The sequence below is a fragment of the Clupea harengus genome, chromosome 15, assembly GCF_900700415.2.
Source record: "Clupea harengus chromosome 15, Ch_v2.0.2, whole genome shotgun sequence".
Classification (NCBI taxonomy): domain Eukaryota; kingdom Metazoa; phylum Chordata; class Actinopteri; order Clupeiformes; family Clupeidae; genus Clupea; species Clupea harengus.
The window spans coordinates 26,812,746-26,838,302 of record NC_045166.1 but is presented as its reverse complement, the minus strand read 5'-3'; the positions used below and the strand labels follow the sequence as shown (position 1 = coordinate 26,838,302).

Here is a 25,557-nt window from a genome sequence, read left to right as displayed (position 1 = left end):
TCACTGACTTTGCTCTTGGGGTACAGAATTTTTATATTGTAAAATAAACATCTAAAATGCATATGCATATATTTGGCAATACAGAGAAAAAGCTGTCCGATTTGAATGTGGTATTTATTCATGTATATTTTGTCATCACGCGATCTTCAGAGATGTCTTTAAGTAACGTTAATGTTCCAAACATGAAACATTCTAATGTGTGCACCCAGTCTCAGAGAGTTACTAGCCAGACTAGCAGTAGCTACTGACAGAATGCCATGGACCCAGGAAAGCATAAAGCTAAACGAAAATATGAAGATGAACACCGGATGTTTTTTGCCTAAAATGGGAGGAATTATTTGCGGAGCGAAATGGAAAACCCCTCTGCTTAATATGCCAGACGTCACTGTCGCATTTTAAAGCCTCAAACTTAGAGTGCCGTCTCTCCACACACCATGCTAACATAGCCCAGGAGTCCCTAAAGGCACAGAGCTGTGCAAGCACAAGGTAAATACTTTGAAACGTCAGTCAGAGAAACAGACTCAGCTTTTTCGGAAATTCACGAAGTACTCTGAAACGGTCACGTTGGCATTGTATCAGGTGGCATGGAATATTGCTCGAGCAAAAAAGTAATATAGTGAGGGAGAGTTTGTGAAGTCTTGTGTACGTGATGTCGTTGCTATCCTCAACCCTGAAAATGACGGATCATAGCGGTCTGTGTCAGACCTGCAGCTGTCAGGCACGAAATTGAACAGAGGATATCTGACATTAACAACATAATTGAGACAGTTATGTAGGCTACAGATCTTGAGAAGTGATCCCTGGAGTAGCCTCCCCAAAAGTTTCCTTAGCCCCACTGTTGTTTTGTGTTATAAAGTATCCGAATGAGAGTTGAAACCGTCTTTATTCACAACCACAGTTTACACCAAGAGCATACATGTGTGTCGAGCTCCCGCTAACAACATAACTAATAACGTGACGTTAATCCTGCGAGACCCACTCATAGTACGGTAACACTTTAGGATCAAACAGTTAAACAGTACAGCTATCTACACCCACCAAAAAATATATATGAAGTTTAAAATAGTAAAAGAAACGTAATGGTTAAATCATCTCGAGTTAATTATAGATGTCGTGGCTCTCTTTTATCATGCCGGTTCATTGATCCTGTGGGTATGCTACCCTATTCAGTAGCTTCGCCAGCTATAACTAGCTAGTGAACTCTAGCCTACAACGTTAACCTACTCACTTGAGCTGCAAATCCCTACCATGCTACAGTATAATTAGCACCTATCTCAGCAGATGTCTTCAATATGTTTATTTTTGTGCCATATTTTAAATCAAAATGTGTTAATTTCTCTTCCTAAAACCCACTAGAGGACTATTTAAAAGGTTATTTTCCAAAAAATCTTATGGGGGAGCATGCCCCCAGACCCCCCTAGTTTTGCTGGGTCACAGGGAAAATAATAGGTTTTAGGTAGGGGCTTTTCCCCCCTAAAAGTGGGAACCTAGATTCGTGTGGCTCTTCGAAATGGTGTTGGGGTTTGTTGTGGCTCTTTTAGCTGGACTGGTTAGCCACCCCTGCGATAGGTTTACGAAATGTTCGGAAGCCCGATGTTTCTGATAGTTGATAGCAAAAAGTGCACTTGAAGAGGAACTGGAACAGCAGTAGTGTTAATAGCATGACTTGGGGTTTTATTTATTATCGTCTATGCCTATGAGGATATCAACCTTTGGCCACAGTGCACTTAGGACACACCTTTCAATGCATGTATTTGATTTAATCGATCGAATTTAATTTCCATATATCAATTGGTGGTGCATTGATGTGTTTCACCACATTTTGGTCATAGTTCGTTCAGTTACACTTCAAGAAATAATGCATATTGACACACTTGGATGTGTTGTTTTTGTTATAGTTTCACAGCTGCTCTTAATTTTATTCTTTGCAATGCTTAGAGTAAGTAATAAGTAAAATGATAGCAGCCTTGCAAGTGAGGTTTCCCTTTTGTTGATATTGCAGATAAGCCCCTAGTTACTTAGCTCTTAAGTACCTGGTTTTAAGCTGTAAATTAAATTGTATGATCGTACTGTAATGAAACACATCAATGTTGGTGTTACTATTGACAAAGTTACCATTTCTATAAAAATTCAGCAATGTTGGACTGGACACTGCCCCTGCAGAATCCCTTCCTGTCCTCTAACATCATTCGAGGATCCATCTCTTCTGAGGTCCCCTACACACTTGATGAGCCTTCTCAAAAAAACTCACATTCATACTTTCCTTTCCACTTCTTGCATCTGTAGCCTTCAAACTAGACACCATTTGTTGTCAAAAAGGTAATGCCTCCAATACCCAGAGAACACTGATAAATAATGTATACATGCACTGTAATATAAGTTGCTATGGATAACGGCAGCTGCAAAAATCTATACATATATATGTATGTGTCATGAGTAGATGGCTCATCAATCATGGCACAGAGGCTCTGCCTCAGAGACGCATCATACCTTCTCAGACACCTGCCGGCTCTGGGTCGCACCTGGCCCAGATATGGCCCAGACTCCGCCGCGATCAGAGACATAAAAAGTGTGCGACTGCGCACTGGTGATGGGTGGAGGCCTCTGGTGTGAGCAGAAACCTTTATAGAGGTGTGTGTGCAGTGAAAGGCCTGGAGGATCAGTGAGTGCACTGCTAATCCTGGAGGAGAAAGGGGGCTCTAGCACTAGGAACAAAGGGAGGGAGATATATGGACATGCTTCCACAGTCCCACCAGGGTCCTAGCAGCAGCAGCAGCAACAGCAGCAGCAACAGCAGCAGCCCAGTTCTGGAGGCTCTTTCACAAGGCTCTGGCAAGAGGACTGTGATGCAGTATGACTCATCATTTTTATTTGTCTCTAAACTATTGGAAACTATCCCTCATTAGCAGGCCACTGTGTAAACGCCCCCAGACCATTCATCAGACTTTTGCGTGGCCAAAGAAACGCAGAGTTAAAGTCATTATCTTTATCACTAATGATTTAAAGTCAATATCTTTATTCTATGGGGTCATCTGCATTCTGTACTTCATAAGCTCACATCCCTGTGACTCAAACCCCATGAGGGCTGTGCTGTGTTCATGCTGGCGCTGAGAATCCTGGGGGTGCTCTTCGTCTGTGTGTGTGTGTGTGTGTGTGTGTGTGTGTGTGTGTGTGTGTGTGTGTGTGTGTGTGTGTGTGTGTCTCTGTGTGTGTGTTTGTCTGTGTGTGTGTGTGTGTTTTCGTGTCCCTTATGTTTTCGTTGTTGTTATGGCAGCTTTTGCAGTTTTAGATGCATGCAGTTCTACTCCTGTTGTTTCCTGCTTTGTGCTTGTGTTTCCACCATAGACGTAGGAGCACCATAGACGTAGGAGCACCTGGACCAAATGGCAATGCGTGCGGCGTCAGGGTCCCAGCATGTTTGCAGTGCTTTGCTCCCATTCACTTACATGGAGCAAAACACTTCCTTGGTCCCGCCTTGGTCCCGCCCAGTGGAACCATTTCCTGGTTTGGAAGGCCCAATCCTAACGTCCACACTCACAGACTCACAGACTCACACACTCACAGACTCACAGACTCACACACTCACAGACTCACACACTCAAAGACTCACACACTCACACACTCACAGACTCACAGACTCACACACTCACACACTCACAGACTCACACACTCACAGACTCAGATGTTTCCACTAAATCAGTGCGGCTCAGGGCTGTCCCACTGTCACTGTGAAGAAAGTGCAAATTGTAAAATGCATTTACATTTAGTCCTTTAGCAGACACTTTTGTCCAAAGTGACGTACAAGGGAGAGGACAATCAAGCTACGAGCAATAGAGACCTAGTGTAACAATGAATACTATTTGACATAGTAATATAACATTTAAATAAATAAATAAATAAAAAGTCCCAAAACCACAAGCAGTCCCATTCCTATTTGTAACATGTTGAGCCTTTGCAGTCTCTCGCACTCAATCACCTAGGACGTCAACTAAGTGTGTGACGGTTCAAGGCTTGGGTCTTACAAGGACATTGGGATTGGCAGAAGTGACGGGAGGAGAGAAGGAGAAGGAGAAGGGGAAGAGAGAATCAGGGGCAAGCAGATGGATTCATACATTTATCAGAGTATAAAGCATATTAGCACACATCACATGTGGCATATGTACCTGATATACACATGATTCCCTTGGGAGTACGAACCCGGGTGGTTAGGGTAAAGGGAAGAACCCCTAGAGCAAGCCTGTCTGGACTTACCATCACAGCCTCCACCCCACAGTAGCATCAGAGGTGAGCTGGTTACCATCACACAGCCTCCTCCCCACAGTAGCATCAGAGGTGAGCTGGTTACCATCACACAGCCTCCTCTCCACAGTAGAGCCGGAGGTGAGCGGGTTCATGACAATTTGTAAATCATGACTAAATCCATGTACATAGAAGGTTCAACAGTGGTGTCTATAGGAACCACTAGGGATGTTTTCAGTCTAGTCTTAAAGAGGGTGTTCGCCTCAGATTCTCAAGATTATTACACGGGAAGGGGGCTCGAAAGCAGAAGCCTGTCTCCTATTGTGCTTTTTGATACTTTTGGAATTGATTTCCGTCACTGTTTTTATACTTTCCCATTTTTGCACTTCAGTATTGTTGACGTTCCCATTGCAATTAAAGCATTTTTGATGCGCACATTGCCGGTTCAGTCAACTGCTTGAAACATCACCTCAAGGGGCGTGTAGTAAGCCTACAGACCACACATGATTGGAAAGTGTGCTATTTCAAGCAGCCAACCACAATATCGTAATGTAGGGAGGTGTGCGATACACCCAATTCATTGGGTAATATAATTTAGTCCCGCCTTAGTAGAGTTTTGAGAGCGTCATTTCGGCACCATTTCACTGATTGATAAACCATAGTAACTGCGCAATTGTTCAACGAATAGGCACCTTGCTTTGTTGTAGATCATGTATTTCATTTCATAAGACTTGACACTAACAAGGGTAGTGTGCAGCAGGTTCTTTGTGGGGTCTTCTGCAGACAAGTCTAGAAACAAACGCACCGTGCAGATATTAAGCCAAAACAAGTATGGCCGTGGCAATTGCAAGAACAGTGTGGAGGAAAAAGGTAACGCCAAGGCGATCGTCGTCAATTACAGATATGCTACTAATCATTACGTTATATACAGCTTCTGCAGACTGCTTCAGCTAGCCGTGAGCGAATCTCCTAGGCTAACGTTAGTTCACTTCTCACGTTCTCCAGGAACTCTTGCATAACATGCAACTTTTCAGGCCAAGTTCCAACAGTAGCAAAGAACAAAGCCTAGAATGTTTCGTTATGAAGAAGTCAACGTTTTTGTCACGAAGTAGTTCCCTACACTATCTCAAGATAAATATTTGCTCTGCTAACCTTAACTTCGTAAACTGTCATAGTATTCACAGTCAATGACTCCTTTGCCTCTTTTCGTTTTTGCAGATCCCCCAACATGTGTGTCGCATGTCCTATTCATCAACAGTGGTAAGACCCTAAATAGACTAAACTTTATACAAATCTCTGACTACATATGACATATCGCCTTTCCACGAGACAGTATAGTGTCACCTCCGTGACCTATCGCAGAAATACTCCTTCACACACTTCAGATAACAGCTAAGGCCAATCTAAACACTCTACTGTTAATTAGTCAACTGAATAAGCATCAGATTTGACTGTAGTTGCACTACTAGCCTATTACATATATGCACAGCCGTAACCACACAAAGAATGCGACATGTAACTGACTTCAAGAAGGAAGGTCACGGAAGGTGCTAAGCGGTGGGCTGAGTTGGATAATGTAATAGGATTGTTTTGGACTTTCTCCTGAAGACATTTTGTGTTTACAACTTTTCCACACAGCCTACTACGAAGCTTTTTATCGACGGGAAGTTTGTTGACTCTCAGACTTCAGAATGGCTAGAAATCCACAACCCTGTAAGTAGCACGCTACCACCAATGCCACGTATTTAAAAAAATATATTATTTTCTATATGGAGAGCATGAAGCCAATCAGAGCATTGATCTCTGTCAGATGTTGTCTTGTCCTAGTTATTATCTGCAACTTGATCAGGCTGTGTAGGGAATCAAATGTACAACTTAAGGTCCCTTTCTAGACCCAAACTCTGTTAAGACCCCACTTCATGAGAGAAGTGGTCCTTCTCAGCTGTCAAATGGCCCAAGAATGGGGCTTTTGTAGATTACCCCTTTTCTGAAACGAACCCAGCCAAGACGTGGCATTGACCCGTGCCACATCCGGCCCGGGTCTGTTTCCATCACGGCTCCTGTCAGCATTAGCCCTGGCTTACACAGGCACACGTTGTGACCACTTCCTTCCTGTCCAGGCGACCAACGAGGTGATCAGCCGCGTACCGAAGGCCACTCAGGCGGAGATGCTGGCGGCGGCGGACTCCTGCTCCAGGGCCTACGCCTCCTGGTCCGAGACCTCCGTCCTCAGCCGACAGCAGATCTTCCTCCGCTACCAGCAGCTCATCAAGGACAACATCGTAAGGATGGGTTTCATTATTTAGTAAATCCTAATTTTTCTTCTCCAGGTACATTTAGTATCTTTAAGTCCTTTAGCAGACGTGTTCATCTAGTTTTCCCCAACAGTGCAATCGTAAACCACACTTCAGATTCAGCTGTGGTCAGTGGGATTGACCGTTTGACCTATTCAGCTGTGGTCAGTGAGATTGACCGTTTGACCTATTCAGCTGTGGTCAGTGGGATTGACCGTTTGACCTATTCAGCTGTGGTCAGTGGGATTGACCGTTTGACCTATTCAGCTGTGGTCAGTGAGATTGACCGTTTGACCTATTCAGCTGTGGTCAGTGAGATTGACCGTTTGACCTATTCAGCTGTGGTCAGTGGGATTGACCGTTTGACCTGCTTGACCCATTCCAGGGTTGCCAAGTCTCTGGCTCTTAGCACTCTGAGACTAACATAGTCTGGTCATGTTCTCATGCTAGCACACCACGCCTGCTATTTCACATTCAGTTGTGCCATGTCAGAATTAGTGTGTGTGTGTGTGTGTGTGTGTGTGTGCTCAAGCGGCCATTCAGCCGATTAAATGTAATTTTTTTTTTTTTTTTAAATCACTCCCTTGAATGTTCAAGCTGGTCAACAGTAGCCAAGTTTCTAGCCGCATCACTCCTAGATTCTTTCATCAGAAGCCAGGCACTTACATTTGAGATGCAATACAAGCAAACTGCTGACCAATGAAAACATCTGGAAAGTAAAGCGCTCTTGAGCCGAACCCAGAGCCAGAGAGCTGTAGGCAGACTGAGCCGAACCCAGAGCTGCAGATCTGTAGGCAGACTGAGCCGAACCCAGAGCTGCAGGCAGACTGAGCCGAACCCAGAGCTGTAGGCAGACTGAACCGAACCCAGAGCCACAGAGCTGCAGGCAGACTGAGCCGAACCCAGAGCCACAGAGCTGCAGGCAGACTGAGCCGAACCCAGAGCCACAGAGCTGTAGGCAGACTGAGGAACCTGCCGCCGCGATGTGCAGTGATTCCAGTGGTGAAATGAAAAGTGACACATGCCAGTCTAGTGTCTCCTGTCTCCTGTCTCCTGTCTCCTGTCTAGTGTCTCATGTCTAGTGTCTCCTGTCTCCTCTCCTGTCTAGTGTCTCCTGTCTAGTGTCTCCTGTCTAGTGTCTCCTGTCTAGTGTCTCCTGTCTCCTGTCTCCTGTCTAGTGTCTCCTGTCTCCTCTCCTGACTCGTGTCTCGTGTCTCCTGTAGGCACTGCGCAAACTCTGTACATTGGCTTGGCTTTACCATTTTGTCCGTTGTTAAAAAAAGACCTCTAGACCGGTGAGTTTTTAGTAAACGTTCTGGGCATTGGTCATTCATGAGCTCTACAAGCAGAGGCCTAACGAAGCTGAAACTGTAAACTGTTCATGCCAGGAAGTAAAGGTTCTCCCTGCACATGCACTCAAACCCTATCTGATCACGTGCTCATAACCATGTGGACTGTGTGACCTTTGGGCTGCCAGGGTCAAACTACATCATCCCAGTACACCGCGTGTCACCCCCAGGAGACTGAATCTGTTGTTAATGTTAGTGGAGAACTTCAAAGTTAATCATCTGAATCTGTTGTTGATGTTAGTGGAGAACTTCAAAGTTAATCATCTTGCCATCAATGCATTCTGTGGACACTCAGACATTCGTTGTATCTGTGCCTAGCGTTATCGCTCGCACCTGAGAGAAGCGTGCAGGTAATCGTTGATCGCCGTGCCGCCAGTGAAGGACACGCGAGGGCCGAAGGACACTGAGAGACTGGGGAAAAGGGTTTGGGGGAAACACGGTTATGCAACAGAACTGCAGAATCTGGACTGGAATCTCAACCCTGGCCGGAGGACTGAAGTCCAAAAACTGCCACTGCGGTTAAGAGTTCCAGTTGCCTGTTCTGTGCGGCTGGGAGGCTACTTATGGGTAACTGATTCGTGAGGGAGAAATCACTTATGAAGAGGATTTATTGCCCTCACTTTACCAGGGGTTTACTTTTTAATCAGGCACTTGACTAAGCCACCACAAGGTTTTTTCCTTTTGTAATGCAGCCTTTGGCCGAACTGGAACCCTGTTGGAAGTTTGTGATTGAGGATTGGAAGATATAATCCATTATAGTGATCACTATCTAAACAGAGCTATCTTTAATAGCAGCCAAAGCTCTTTAGTTGGGTAGTGACATTTGAAACCTCATTTAGTCCTTGTAACGTTTGCCATGTTTCTTTTTTTATGTTGTTTTAATGTTGTTTTGATGTCCACACTGTTTGCTTATAGTGTACACACCAATACTCACTCAAACGGAACCGCAGGCGGTGTCTCGATATCACATATAGTGTACCTCTGTTCCTTTGCAGTTCATTAATAAATGTGTATTTATTATACATGTGTTAAAGTCTTAAAATCTTTATATTGTTTGTCATTATTTTATAGCTCTAAATCCTTTCTAACTGTATTTAGTGGTCAGCAATACTAAGTGATGCTGATCTGTATCTGCCTTCCATGACCCATGACCTCTGACCTCCATGACCTCTGACCTCCATGCTGCGCTGACCTCCACTGGACTTTTGTAACAAAGATGCAGCCATAATATTCAATATCAGCAATGCCTGATAAACTATAATTAAACTTTTAAGACTTTAAGATGAGTATTGGAGTGTGTCTCTGTGTGTCTCTGTGTGTCTCTGTGTGTCTCTGTGTGTCTCTGTGTGTGTCTGCGTGTTCAAGATTAATCAGATGTGTGTTTGTCTTCCTGTCCTCCAGAAAGAGTTGGCCAAGTCCATCACACTGGAGCAGGGCAAGACTCTGGCTGATGCAGAGGGAGACGTCTTCAGAGGCCTGCGTAAGTCACACTCTTCCGTTCACTCATTTACCTGCACACTCATTCACCTGCGCACTCATTCACCTGCGCACTCATTCACCTGCTCACTCATTCACCTGCTCACTCATTCACCTGCTCACTCATTCACCTGCACACTCATCCGCTCACTCATTCACCTGCGCACTCATTCACCTGCGCACTCATTCACCTGCGCACTCTTCCGTTCACTCATTCACCTGCTCACTCATTCACCTGCGCACTCATTCACCTGTTCACTCATTCACCTGCTCACTCATTCACCTGTTCACTCACTCACCTGCTCACTCATTCACCTGCTCACTTCCACCTGCTCACTTTTCCGCTCACTCATTCACCTGCTCACTCTTCCGTTCACTCTTCCACCTGCTCACTCACTCACCTGTTCACTCATATACCTGCACACTCATTCACCTGCTCACTCTTCCGTTCACTCATTCACCTGCGCACTCATTCACCTGCGCACTCATTCACCTGCGCACTCATTCACCTGCTCACTCTTCCGTTCACTCTTCCGCTTGCTGCTGCTGCTGCTGCGGTGTGGTGTGGTGTGGAGTGGTGTGGTGTTGCTCTTGGAGGGTTTCCCCATCCCTGTCATGCAGCTTCAGAGAATGTTCACTAAAGCTGAACTGACACAATTGAGTAGGCAGCCATGTTAAGAGAGCTGGGCTAGCACTGTGTGTGTGTGTGTGTGTGTGTGTGTGTGTGTGTGTGTGTGTGTGTGTGTGTGTGTGTGTGTGTGTGTGTGTGTGTGTGTGTGTGTGTGTGTGTGTGTGTGTGTGTGTGTGTGTGTGTGTGTGTGTGTGTGTGTGTGTGTGTGTGTGTGTGTGTGTGTGTGTGTGTGTGTGTGTGTGTGTGTGTGTGTGTGTGTGTGTTTTCTTTTTCTCTTCAAGAGTGCCTTTAGAGAGGGAAAGCTCTATTAATCTGCTGTCCATTAATCTCTCTCTCTCTCTCTCTCTCTCTCTCTCTCTCTCTCTCTCTCTCTCTCTCTCTATCCCCCCTTCAGAGGTGGTGGAGCACTGCTGCAGTATCACGTCCCTCATGCTGGGCGAGACGCTGCCCTCCATCACCAAGGACATGGACACCTACACCTACCGGCTGCCCATTGGCGTGTGTGCGGGCATCGCGCCCTTCAACTTCCCTGCCATGATCCCCCTCTGGATGTTCCCCATGGGCATGGTGTGTGGCAACACCTACCTCATGAAGCCCTCGGAGCGTGTGCCCGGCTGTACCATGCTGCTGGCGCGGCTGCTGCAGGACGCCGGGGCGCCCGACGGCACGCTCAACATCATCCACGGGCAGCACGACGGTAAGCGCCCGCATGCACACACACACACACACACACACACACACACACACGCTCAACATCATCCACGGGCAGCACGACGGTAAGCGCCCGCACGCACACACTCAACATCATCCACGGGCAGCACGACGGTAAGCGCCCACACACACACACACACGTGCAGGGGGGAGTCACGTCTCTCCAAAGCATCACTACAGTGTCCCCAAAGCGTTGCGCGGTCACTTAACGGGGCTTCTGGGAAATGCGTCCATCGAAATGATCCGTAGGAAAAGATAGACCACAGATGGTATTAGGGGTGGGAAAAAAAATCGATTCTTCGATTTCTCTCGATTCTATCTAGAACGATTCTGTCTCGATTCAGAAAAGTTCATAATCGATTTTTTTTTAATAAAATATTTTTTTTTACACATTAATTTTGTGTTGAAATGCAAGCTGCATCGATTATTGCATTGTTCATAGAAAGTCATAATTGTGACAAGGAAAAACTTTTTCTCTAATAAAAAAATAAAGGTAATTCATCTGTTGATTTTCTTTAATTATTAAACACAAAGTAGGAAGTGATTTGAGACTCTGAGTAGCAAACTCCAATGTTTTAAAAATTGAGATGCATCGATAATCGTTTTATCGGTTTAGAATTGATAATCGATAATCGGTTTAGAATAGATAATCGATAATCGGTTTAGAATCGAATCGTTGACCTCTGAATCCGAATCGAATCGTGAGGTGCCAAGAGATTCCCACCCCTAGATGGTCTGGTCTGTAAGAGGGACCACAGAGGGACCACAGATGGTCTGGTCTGGTCTGTAAGAGGGACCACAGATGGTCTGGTCTGTAAGATCGCAAACAACTTGATTTTTTTCAATCCCCTCTCTGCATGGCCCTTTGTCTACATGAAGCCATTGAGCAGTGGAGACCTTCATGGCGAGTGGCCCAGACCTGCACTGCATGTGGGTTAGATCGGCCTCAGTGTCTGTCTCTCTGGGGTCCCACGTTAGATCAGTGTCTGTCTCTCTGGTGTGTCTGTCTCTCTGGGATGTCTGTCTCTCTGGGGTCCCACGTTGCCATTATAGGGATTCTTTTTTAGAGAGTTACGGGCTACCAGGGAACCCGATACATGATGCTGCTCTTATTGGAGTCATCTCCTCACAGCCGTCTATAGAGAGGATCTGACAGCTGGATTTGCTCTTGTGCTGGGAGCCATTGGAACACAACAACAGCAGCTGTTTGGCTCGGAAGATGACGCGACGAGCAGCTTGTGTTTAATAGTCATGCGTCGGGTCACACACTCCCACACAGCCCAGGATGTCCCCTCGCGCCAGAGACGTTTAACATGATCAACATGCAGACCCCTCTCCGGCGCCAGAGACGTTTATCATGATTAACATGCAGACCTCTTTCCGGTTTAAAACACGTGTGAATGGGACAGTTGAAACGGTTTAAAACACGTGTGAATGGGACGGTTGAAACGGTTTAAACGACGTGTGAATGAGACTGTTGAAACGGTTTAAAACACGTGTGAATGGAACGGTTGAAACGGTTTAAAACACGTGTGGATGGGACGGTTGAAACGGTTTAAAACACGTGTGAATGGAACGGTTGAAACGGTTTAAAACACGTGTGAATGGGATGGTTGAAACGGTTTAAAACACGTGTGAATGGGATGGTTGAAACGGTTTAAAACACGTGTGAATGAGACGGTTGAAACGGTTTAAAACACGTGTGAATGAGATGGTTTAAAACACGTGTGAATGGAACGGTTGAAACGGTTTAAAACACGTGTGGATGGGACGGTTGAAGCGGTTTAAAACACGTGTGAATGGGACGGTTGAGAATTGATTGTAGCTTCTCTTTAGTGTGTTAAAGATGGCTAGTAAAGGTATGGATTCGTGTGTATAGTTAAAGGTACAGTATGTAGGATTTAGGTGTGTATCTAATAGTGATCTTTTAGCATAAAATAAATATAGTATTTATAATTATGTTAGTTATAAATTAGTGAATAATCACCTGAAACTACAAATTGTTTTTCGCTCGTTGAGGAAAAAGTCCTTCTCGTGTACATAGGGAGCGGGCCCTCGTCCATGGAGTCTGTCATGTTGCACCGCCATGTTTCTACAGTAGCCCAGAAAGGACAAACAGAACTGGCACTAGAGAGGACCTTGCGTGTTTTTATGGCACCACACAGCCACTGTAGCTTGTGGTAAGCAGTTGGTTGCAATCTGCAAAGTCGCTAATGTCACTAGATCCTACACACTGTCCATTTAAAGGGGACCTATTCTTTTTCCCTTTCCTATACTGTGCTTTTTGTGCATGTAAACGGTCTGCAAAGTTTCAAAAGCCCAAAGTACATGCCAGAGGGAGTAACTCTCTCACACACACACACACACACACACACACACACACACACACACACACACACACACACACCAGAGGGAGTAACTCTCACACACACTCACACACACACACACACACACACACACACACACACACACACACACACACCAATACAACTTGTAACACCAAGAGAAACCACTTTTATAAGATGCCTGAAATGCCTCGTTAGAATTCTAGCCTTTTCCTTTGTTGCATGATCCCTTAACACAATCCTTATTGTCCAATGACGATGTCAAAAATGAAATCCAAAAATGAAATTATGAATATCAAAAATGAGTGTAACAGGTCCTCTAAGTTATTTAAGTTTAGCCTCGTATCCCTCCCATACAGGCCAGGATGTCCCCTCACCCATACCACTGACATGCTGTCATCGCCCATACCACTGACACACTGTCATCGCTAGTCTAAGACTCTCGTACATGGGATGGTTGAAGAGTTAATGTAGTTACTAGTCTTTAATAGATCATACATTAAAGATGACCGGTGAAAATCTGTCATCCAAAGTTAATGTGGATGTTGAGCACTATGTTTGACATGTAGAGTGATTCTTACAATATTTGAGATGTAATTGAGCTCTTGCCTGTGCACTGGCTGAGCTTTGACCATGAGTGCTCTTGTGTTTCCTGCAGCTGTGAACTTCATCTGTGAACACCCTTCCATCAAGGCCATCAGCTTTGTGGGCTCCAACCAGGCAGGAGAGTACATCTACGAGCAGGGCTCCAAGAACGGCAAGAGGGTGCAGTCCAACATGGTGAGACCCTCTTCTAACAGATACGTTAGCGTTAGCCCCTGCTCAGACAGGTGCATGTAGCGTTAGCCCCTGCTCAGACAGGTGTGTGTAGCGTTAGCCCCTGCTCAGACAGATACGTTAGCGTTAGCCCCTGCTCAGACAGGTGCGTGTAGCATTAGCCCCTGCTCAGACAGCTGCGTGTAGCGTTAGCCCCTGCTCAGACAGCTGCGTGTAGCGTTAGCCCCTGCTCACACAGGTGCGTGTAGCGTTAGCCCCTGCTCAGACAGGTGCGTGTAGCATTAGCCCCTGCTCAGACAGGTGTGTGTGTAGCGTTAGCCCCTGCTCAGACAGGTGGGTTAGCGTTAGCCCCTGCTCAGACAGGTGGGTAAGCGTTAGTGCTTGCTCAGACAGGTGCGTTAGCGTTAGCCCCTGCTCAGACAGGTGGGTAAGCGTTAGTGCTTGCTCAGACAGGTGGGTGTGTAGCGTTAGCCCCTGCTCAGACAGGTGGGTTAGCGTTAGCCCCTGCTCAGACAGGTGGGTAAGCGTTAGTGCTTGCTCAGACAGGTGCGTTAGCGTAGACGATTTTGACATTTACATCTATTCATTTGTCAGATGCTTTTATCCAAAGTGATACAGTATACAAGTGACATAGCTCAGAACCTTTGATTGTTGAGTGTAATGTTTATAACTGAGTTCAACCTGAAACTTTACTTGGATTCCAGATTTGGAGAGTTTTCAGTATTTATTTATGTTTTGAGTACAGGAGGCAGGCTCAGCCATAACTCTTGTTTGGTGGTTTCCATGATACGACTGAGCGTTCTCTGGCTATACATTGAATCTAGCAAAGTTGAGAATTTGTCATTCTAGAAATGATTTAATCCTCATTAGGTCTGAATCTTTGCCTCTCTGTCAGGAAATGGTTGCAATTATCATAAGTTGTATTAAATATATATATACAGTACCAGTCAAAAGTTTGGACACACCTTCTCATTTTTGGAGAAGTTTTTTTCTTTACTTTTATTTTTTTCTACATGGTAGATAACACTTTTTTTGTTTAGTACATCATTCCATATGTGTTCTTTCGTAGTTTAAATGTCTTCAGTATTAATCTACAATGTAGAAAATAATAAAAGTAAAGAAAACACTTTTAAAGGTGTGTCAAAACTTTTGACTGGTACTGTATATATATTTTTAAATGAATATTTAACATAATCCGCATATCTTTGCTGATGATGTTCAGTACTCTTACCACTGTTTCTGTCAAATCAGCAATTCCAAATCAAATCAAGTTGTATTTCCCTGACCTATATAGCTCATCTTCCTCATCGTCACTGACTATATAGCTTATCTTCCCCATCGTCTTGTTTTGTTGACTGATGATATTTGTTCCATTTGGCCACGGTGACCCCAGGGGGCCAAGAACCACGGCGTGGTGATGCCCGATGCCAATAAGGAGAACACGCTGAACCAGCTGGTGGGCGCCGCGTTCGGGGCCGCTGGGCAGCGCTGCATGGCACTCAGCACGGCCATCCTGGTGGGAGAGAGTCGGGACTGGCTCCCCGAGCTGGTGGACCGCGCCAAGAACCTGCGCGTCAATGCAGGTAAACAGTCGCACACACACACACACACACACACACACACACACACACACACACACACACACACACACACACACACACACACACACACACACGCCAGGAACCTGCGCGTCAATGCAGGTAAACAGTCGTACACACACACACACACACGCACGCACGCACGCTCGCTCAATCTCTGTCCCTCCCTCATACAAAAGTGACACTGGCAGGGCAAGGTAAGCACATGTTTGTACACACACACACACACACACGCGCGCTCGCTCAATTTCTGTCCCTCCCTCGTACAAAAAACGTTGTCATGTTTGCACACTCACACAATCTCTCTCCCTCCCTCATACAAAAGTGACACTGAGTGTCAAGGCAGGTAAACGCATGTTTGTACATGTTTGTACACACACACACACACACACACACACACACACACACACACACTCCCTCATGCTGCACATATAGCGTGGCCTTGCCTAGAGAGCTAATGAATAAAGCCTGTCAGACTTGCTTTCAAAAACCTGAGTATCATGTTTGCACACACACACACACACACACACACACACACACACACACACACACACACACACACACACACATAGAGCTATTGAATAAAGCCTTCCTGTCAGACTTGCATTCAAAAACCTGATCAACGAGTCCTCCCCTTAGTGTTGTAGCAATTAGCCCAAATACTGCAGCATTGAGTCGGCTGTGTTGCTGTACCGCAGCATTGAGTCGGCTGTGTTGCTGTACCGCAGCATTGAGTCGGCTGTGTTACTGTACCTCAGCATTGAGTCTGCTGTGTTACTGTACCGCAGCATTGAGTCGGCTGTGTTACTGTACCTCAGCATTGAGTAGGCTGTGTTGCTGTACCTCCAGAAACCGGATTCTGCCTTTTAGTATAAGAAACAGGGAAGTGAGTCAGTGAATTAAAGTATGGAAGTGAGTCAGTGAATTCAAGTATGGAAGTGAGTGAGTGAATTAAGGGTTATGGAAGTGAGTCAGTGAATTAAGGGTTATGGTAGTGAGTCAGTGAATTAAGGGTTATGGTAGTGAGTCAGTGAATTAAGAGTTATGGTAGTGAGTCAGTGAATTCAAGTATGGAAGTGAGTCAGTGAATTCAAGTATGGAAGTGAGTCAGTGAATTCAAGTATGGAAGTGAGTCAGTGAATTCAAGTATGGAAGTGAGTCAGTGAATTCAAGTATGGAAGTGAGTCAGTGAATTCAAGTATGGAAGTGAGTCAGTGAATTCAAGTATGGTAGTGAGTCAGTGAATTAAGGGTTATGGTAGTGAGTCAGTGAATTCAAGTATGGTAGTGAGTCAGTGAATTAAGGGTTATGGTAGTGAGTCAGTGAATTAAGGGTTATGGTAGTGAGTCAGTGAATTAAGGGTTATGGTAGTGAGTCAGTGAATTAAGAGTTATGGTAGTGAGTCAGTGAATTAAGAGTTATGGTAGTGAGTCAGTGAATTAAGGGTTATGGAAGTGAGTGAGTGAATTAAGGGTTATGGTATTATGAAGATGTAAAGTAAGTCAGTTTTTTTCCGGATCAGAGGTTGTTCTGTCTGGAGACGATGCATACCATGGCAATTTTTTTTTTTAAATAGCTAAAAGCACGCCTCACACTCACACGCGGTCACACTCTCTCACACACACACACACACACACGCACACACGCGGCCACACTCACATACTAATAATGAGACTAACATTTGCATTTGGTCATAAGCGGCTGCAGAGCCCAGCTTTTAAATCCTGCTGCTGATGAAAGAGGATGCGACATAGCCTATGTGTGTGTGTGTGTTCATACACTGTGTGTGTGTGTGTGTGTGTGTTCATACCCTGGGTGGCACACAGCAGAATTGCGCTGATTAGTGCTCTCTTCCAGCTTGTTAAACAGTCCGCACAGCCAGAAGCCCTAGGGAAGCACTAAAACACACACACACACACACACACACACACACCGCACAGCCAGAAGCCCTAGGGAAGCACTAAAACACACACACACACACACACACACCGCACAGCCAGAAGCCCTAGGGAAGCACTAAAACACACACACACACACACACACACACACACACACACACACACACACACACACACACACCGCACAGCCAGAAGCCCTAGGGAAGCAAAGACCTTAAATTCAGTGAAGACTTGAAGCAGAGAACTTCAAGAAACTGTGAAAAGTCAGATTTAGTCCATTACAAGGTTAAAGGTTGTAGCTGCATGTGACTATAGTCAATTGTGTTGTGTTGTGTGTGTGTGTGTGTGTGTGTGTGTGTGTGTGTGTGTGTGTGTGTGTGTGTGTTGTGATGTATAAAACGGCTTCCAGCAAAATGTACTTAAAGCGGTGCTGCTGAAAGTCTCACACCTGTCAGTCAAACATCCGTTTTCCTCGGTCTCTCCCCGGTTGCCAGGTGACCAGCCCGGTGCCGACGTTGGGCCGCTGATCTCGCCCGAGGCCAAGACCCGGGTCAACGGCCTGATCCAGAGCGGCGTGGACGAGGGGGCCAAGCTGCTGCTGGACGGACGCAGTGTGAGGGTGAAGGGCTACGAGAACGGCAACTTCGTGGGCCCCACCATCCTTGGCAACGTCACGGTGAGCGTCCACTCCGGGTTAAACTCAGCGTCACGGTGAGCGTCCACTCCGGGTTAAACTCAACGTCACGGTGAGCGTCCACTCCGGGTTAAACTCATCGTCACGGTGAGCGTCCACTCCGGGTTAAACTCATCGTCACGGTGAGCGTCCACTCCGGGTTAAACTCATCGTCACGGTGAGCGTCCACTCCGGGTTAAACTCAACGTCACGGTGAGCGTCCACTCCGGGTTAAACTCATCGTCACGCTGAGGTCCACTCCTGGTTAAACTCATCGTCACGGTGAGCGTCCACTCCGGGTTAAACTCAGCGTCACGCTGAGCGTCCACTCCGGGTTAAACTCAACGTCACGGTGAGGTCCACTCCTGGTTAAACTCATCGCTTGAAGCGGCAATAATTAGTTTTTTTTTTTTTTTTTCTCTCTCAAGCTAGCGAGCTAACTAGCCAAATGCTGAACAGACTTGCCCTGTCAACACCAACAACAGCAGAGCAGTGCTGCTGAAAGCTAATTAGCTGATGTATGTTGTGTGTTGTGCTGTAAAAGCTGCTTATATTTTGGTTTTGGTTTTGGGCAGGGCTCACAAAACTAGTGCAGTGCATACGACAGTGGGAAGACAGGTGTGTTTATCAGTGAATAGCCTGAGTATAGTGGGAAGACAGGTGTGTTTATCAGTGAATAGCCTGAGTATAGTGGGAAGACAGGTGTGTTTATCAGTGAATAGCCTGAGTATAGTGGGAACGACAGGTGTGTTTATCATGGCCTGAGTATAGTGGGAACGACAGGTGTGTTTATCAGTCCTTCGCATGACCATATGCTATCAATTCCATTCCATTTATACCGCAAAAATGTATAATGTGCCTTTAGTTATAAACAAGCCTTTGAGAAGGAAGAGGAGGTTCTTTTATATTTATTCATTTGTTTTTAACTAAAGATCATCTTTCTTAACTTGTTTCAAACATGCATGATTAAGGGCAGTGGAATTGTAATATTTTTGATCGGTTTAATCAAGAGAGCTACTGGTAAAGGTATGCAGAGCAGGCCCGGATACAGGACAGAGCAGGCCCAGATACAGGACAGAGCAGGCCCAGGTACAGGACAGAGCAGGCCCAGATACAGGACAGAGTGCGGAAGGCCCCAGGAACAGGGATGAGGGGCGCTCTAAGCTGATGGAGAACGGGAGGAGACCTTTCTCAGTGGAGTGGCTCCCCCTGGTTCAGAGAGGATGTGTGTTTCTTGGGCAGTGTGTGCAGCTGTAGTGTGGTTTCCAAAAAAATACAAAAGTTTCATCTCAGGGCTTGTGCAGAAAAAGTTACTGGAGGCTTGACATTTATTTCTTGCTGCATCAGCAGCATCCTCATGGGTGAGCGTGGAAAGAACCCCAGCTGGAGCTTTGGAGTTCACATCTCTCTGGTGAAGAGAGATGAAGCCCTTACTTTAAGTTTCCACGATTGTCTTTCTTACACTGTGGTTATTTTGTAAAGTAGTATTTATTGTTACACTAGGTCTCTATTGCTCGTAGCTTGACTGTTCTCTCCCTTGTACGTCGCTTTGGACAAAAGCGTCTGCTAAATGACTAAATGTAAATGTGATCAGTGATTATTGATTATCTGTGGCCTATCTACAGACTGACACGAAGTGATTAGTGATTATCTGTGGCCTATCTACAGCCTGACATGAAGTGATTATTGCTTATCTGTATCCTATCTACATCCTGACATGAAGTGATTATTGATTATCTGTGGCCTATCTACAGACTGACATGACGTGATCAGTGATTATTGATTATCTGTAGCCTAGCTACAGACTGACATGAAGTGATCAGTGATTATTGATTATCTGTGGCCTATCTACAGCCTGACATGAAGTGATTATTGATTATCTACAGACTGACATGAAGTGATTATTGATTATCTACAGACTGACATGAAGTGATTAGTGATTATTGATTATCTACAGACTGACATGAAGTGATTAGTGATTATTGATTATCTACAGACTGACATGAAGTGATTATTGATTATTGATTATCTACAGACTGACATGAAGTGATCAGTGATTATTGATTATCTGTAGCCTATCTACAGACTGACATGAAGTGATCAGTGATTATTGATTATCTGTGGCCTATCTACAGCCTGACATGAAGTGATTATTGATTATCTACAGACTGACATGAAGTGATTAGTGATTATTGATTATCTACAGACTGACATGAAGTGATTAGTGATTATTGATTATCTACAGACTGACATGAAGTGATTATTGATTATTGATTATCTACAGACTGACATGAAGTGATTAGTGATTATTGATTATCTACAGACTGACATGAAGTGCTACACAGAGGAGATCTTCGGGCCGGTTCTGGTGGTGCTGGAGGCTGAGAGTCTGGATGAAGCCATCAGCATGGTCAACAACAATCCCTACGGCAACGGCACCGCCATCTTCACCACCAACGGGGCTACAGCCAGGAAGTACACCAACGAGGTGGACGTGGGTCAGGTGAGAGGAGCACTGCATTCTGGGACCTAGATCAAAACCACTGGGGAGAAACCCATGAAATATACACATTTAAAAATAAATGTATTAAACTATATATATACTGTGTGTGTGTGTGTGTGTGTGTGTGTGTGTGTGTGTGTGTGTGTGTATATATATATATATATATATATATATATATATATATATATATATATACACATGAATGACCTTAAAGGATGGCAAGTTTCAGTTTGATATAACCCTTTTCCTCAGCTAAAAACATCTCATCCTCAAATAGAATATTTAGGTGAAGGCTATAGAAACAATCAACACCATAGTGTACAGTTTGCCAAACTTTTTAAATGTTTCACACACACACACACACACACACACACACACACACACACACAAGAGTTGTAGTTTAATAAGGGCATTCAGGCAAGGTGTTGTCTGACAATGAGATGCATCATTGTCATCTTTCCTCTCTGCAGATTGGAGTCAACGTTCCTATTCCAGTTCCTCTCCCCATGTTCTCCTTCACGGGCTCCAGAGGCTCCTTCCGTGGAGACACCAACTTCTACGGCAAGCAGGTGAGAACCTTGGCTGGGACACAGGCAAACACACACACACACACACGGCAAGCAGGTGAGAACCTTGGCTGGGACACAAGCAAACACACACACACACACGGCAAGCAGGTGAGAACCTTGGCTGGGACACAGGCACACACACACACACACACACACACACACACACACACACACACACACACACACGCAAGCAGGTGAGAACCTTGGCTGGGACACAGGCAAACACACACACACACGCAAGCAGGTGAGAACCTTGGCTGGGACACAGGCACACACACACACACACACACACACACACACGCAAGCAGGTGAGAACCTTGGCTGGGACACAGGCAAACACCTACTCGTTCCAACCTATTCAGGATCTCTAAAACACCCTTCGGATATGTTGAAGCCTAGGTGGTAATTCACAAGTGGTGGGAGGGATGGTACAAGTAATGTTGGCCCTGAGGAAGGATGAACATTCTTGGCCTTAATTAAGTCATTCAAACGTCCTCCTGGAATATGGAATAACAGAGTCATTGTAATATGAAGTCAGCAAGTAAAGGGTTGCTATGCAACACCTGAAACTTTAAAGTTCTATTTGCGTGAAATATATTTGTTCTTATCGGAAGTCACAAAACGGCAACAAAAACATTACCAAGAGGTGTTTTGGAGGAATGTGTTCTATCGTTTTGGCAAGTAACCGTATAATAAGCGGGATAATGTATAGGCGGAAAAGAACTCCCTTCAGGGCGAAACAAGATCTGCATCTGCTCGTCCCGTCAGGAATAATGTTCCTATACTGACCGGCTATACATGATCCCTTACACACATCTTCCTGGAATATGGGCTCCCTCTGAAGCTGTGAGCCCCCTACATCCACCCTTCGCCCAGTAGAGGCAGCCCCCTGTGGGCATCCCCCTTCACCCCAGCCCCCTGTGGGCATCCCCCCTTCACCCCAGCCTCCCGTGGGCATCCCCCCTTCACCCCAGCCTCCCGTGGGCATCCCCCCTTCACCCCAGCCTCCCGTGGGCATCCCCCCTTCACCCAGTAGAGGCAGCTCCCCGTGGGCATCCCCCCTTCGCCCAGTAGAGGCAGCCCCGCCTGGTGGTCGTGATCCTACCAGTGAGATGCTTGCAGCACAGAGGGTGGTCGACAGAATTCAGAGCAGAAATGCTGATGTGTGTGTGTGGAGGCGCTCGTGTGTGTGTGTGTGTGTGTGTGTGTGTGTGTGGAGGCGCAGAGCTAATCTCACACTGGGCTTTTCTCTCCTGCTTATGTGGTGCGTCTCCTCTCCTCTTCTCCCCTCCTCTCCTCCCCTTCTTTTCTCCTCTCCTCTTCTCCCCTCCCCTCCTCTCCTCTCTTCTCCCCTTCTCTCTTCTCCCCTCCTCTCCTCCACCTCCCCTCCTCTCCTCCACCTCCCCTCCTCTTCTCTCTCCTCTCCCCTCCTCTCCTCCTCTTCTCTCCTCTCCTCTTCTCTCCTCTCCTCTCCTCTCTTCTCCCCTCCTCTCCTCCCCTCTCCTCTCCTCTCGTCTGTGAAGCTAAACAGAAAGCCAGATCTAACCTGCCATCTGCTCCTTAAAGACGGCCGTTATTGAGAGATGATCATTCTGCCTCTGGCACTTATGAGCTCCTGCTTTGCTGCGTGAGGTTTCTCTGTTCCCGGAGCCCCTACTTTAGGCTCTTGAGTGATCGACTGTCACTGGTTAACGGTTTCTGTTCAAATACTGCGTTCTCAAACCATGTCAGGTTTCCCTCTTCGCACAGTCCTCCATCCACAGCGTTCACAGTCCTCCATCCACAGCGTGTACAAGTGTACAGTCCTCCATCCACAGCGTGTACAAGTGTACAGACCTCCATCCACAGCGTGTACAAGTGTACAGACCTCCATCCACAGCGTGTACAAGTGTACAGACCTCCATCCACAGCGTTCACAGTCCTCCATCCACAGCGTGTACAAGTCTACAGGCCTCCATCCACAGCGTGTACAAGTGTACAGACCTCCATCCACAGCGTGTACAAGTGTACAGACCTCCATCCACAGCGTGTACAAGTGTACAGACCTCCATCCACAGCGTGTACAAGTGTACAGACCTCCATCCACAGCGTGTACAAGTGTACAGACCTCCATCCACAGCGTGTACAAGTGTACAGACCTCCATCCACAGCGTGTACAAGTGTACAGACCTCCATCCACAGCGTTCACAGGCCTCCATCCACAGCGTGTACAAGTGTACAGACCTCCATCCACAGCGTGTACAAGTGTACAGACCTCCATCCACAGCGTTCACAGGCCTCCATCCACAGCGTGTACAAGTGTACAGACCTCCATCCACAGCGTGTACAAGTGTACAGACCTCCATCCACAGCGTTCACAGACCTTCATCCACAGCGTGTACAAGTGTACAGACCTCCATCCACAGCGTGTACAAGTGTACAGACCTCCATCCACAGCGTGTACAAGTGTACAGACCTCCATCCACGGCGTGTACAAGTGTACAGACCTCCATCCACAGCGTTCACAGACCTCCATCCACAGCGTGTACAAGTGTACAGACCTCCATCCACAGCGTTCACAGGCCTCCATCCACAGCGTGTACAAGTGTACAGGCCTCCATCCACAGCGTGTACAAGTGTACAGTCCTCCATCCACAGCGTGTACAAGTGTACAGACCTCCATCCACAGCGTTCACAGACCTCCATCCACAGCGTGTACAAGTGTACAGACCTCCATCCACAGCGTGTACAAGTGTACAGACCTCCATCCACAGCGTGTACAAGTGTACAGACCTCCATCCACAGCGTTCACAGGCCTCCATCCACAGCGTGTACAAGTGTACATTTCTGGTGAAAATGGTGGACTTTTATGGGGGGAGTTTTCCCCTCTGTCATTAGTCATGTGTCAGGTCTCTAAATCATTCCCTCCAGGATCTCGTGGAATTTTAATTTGTCTTTTTTTTCCCAAAATCAAAATGACAGATTCTGTGTAGGTAGGCCATTTTAATGAGAAGTTCTAGATCCAACTAGGTTGTGAATGTCAAGCGAATGCGTAATACCAAGCTAACTTCAGCGCGGTTGTCAATCCATTACACACCTGACACCAAATGAGTGTAACTGCGCCCTAAAATATGCTTTTGAGGTGTAAACTAAATTATACGACTGAACTTCCTGCTGTCAATCGATTTTTAAAAATGTACTTAATTCATTAATTATTTTTCTTGTTGTCGAGACAGACTGCATACCCTTCTACCACCAGGCCAGAAGAAGAAGTTGCCATTTTAACATCAGGGCTTATTTTCAGCCATTTCATGTGCAATTTATGCAGTAAATAAGAATGCATGCAGCTTCGTGGGGAAATGCAGTAAATTGATCTTGCGTTGAAATAACAAAAACTAGAGGGACAGCTAAATGCTTAGCAGTGTGGCTAGGACGCCGTATGAACGCCTCAGCTGACCGAACCTTATCTGTGGCAGTGGGTCGTATGAACGCAGCTGACCGAACCTAATCTGTGCTCCACAGGGGATCCAGTTCTACACTCAATCAAGACGATTACATCGCAGTGGAAGGCAGAGGACGCCACGCTCAAGACTCCCGCTGTTACCATGCCAACAATGGGCGCTAATGTAGCCTGTGAACAGCCCTCCTTTGTTGTAACTACTGACATGCCTTAAAACTCAAAGAACATGGAACGAAATGCAACGAGTATATGTGTGTGTGCGTGTGTATATGGACATGCAAGTGTGTGTGTGTATATGGACATGCAAGTGTGTGTGTGTGTGTTGGGGGGTGAAGGGGTGTATTGCGTGTGCGTGTCATCTTGTGGGGATGGTTATGAGTGATGTTTAGCGGGTGTCATTGTTTTTGATGCACAGTGGTTGTAATCCACGTCTGCATTTCTTTCCCTGTGGACAGTCATTAGTGCAGTTTGACCTGCTTTGAGTGCTTCACCTAGTCTCTCTGTTGTAGCAGCGCCCCCTTCAGGACATTGAGGAGAGTGCACATAATTGTGCGCTCTTCCACAGAAGCACACCGTTTGGATTGGCAAGTGTTCACGCTGTAACTACATGATGACCTCACTGAGCTCTAGGTCTGTCTGAACTGTCCTAAATGTCCCACAGCTAACGTAATGCTGTTCTGATGTTAATGAATGGACTTAACCTTGTAGGCATTATCAACGTGTAGGTTAGACTGTGTGTGAGTGATCTTTTTGTTTTGATTGATTGATTGAATGTTTGTTTGAAAAAATTCAAATGTTTATTAGTGAGAATGAAAAAAACATGTTTTTCTGAGATACCAGCTGCAAATAATGCATGATCAAGTGGCGCTTTGATCCCCAAATAAAACACTTTGTGACGGAATGGAAGATGTATGTTCCCTGTTTTGTGGGTTGTTGTGTCTGAAGTCAAAAGCTATGTCTGGGGTGCGGTTAGAACTGCAGACGTGTGTGTGTGTGTGTGTGTGTGTGTAAATTAGGTGCTAAAAGCAGTCTATGCATAGGGGACTATAAAAGTC

At 45.9% G+C, this 25,557-nt stretch overlaps 1 protein-coding gene across 1 annotated transcript; it reads left to right on the top strand.

Moving 5' to 3' along the window:
* The first annotated feature begins 4,956 nt into the window (after positions 1–4,956).
* On the top strand, positions 4,957–25,403 carry LOC105902099 (methylmalonate-semialdehyde dehydrogenase [acylating], mitochondrial). Its single transcript, XM_031581599.2, is given in 13 exon segments — positions 4,957–5,109; positions 5,458–5,499; positions 5,878–5,952; positions 6,360–6,521; positions 9,284–9,362; positions 10,384–10,686; positions 13,704–13,825; positions 15,216–15,405; positions 17,813–17,994; positions 20,315–20,494; positions 20,965–21,063; positions 24,565–24,583; positions 24,586–25,403. Coding segments are annotated over 13 exon segments (1,623 nt in total). The 5' UTR covers positions 4,957–5,070; the 3' UTR covers positions 24,717–25,403.
* Positions 25,404–25,557: the final 154 nt, after the last annotated feature.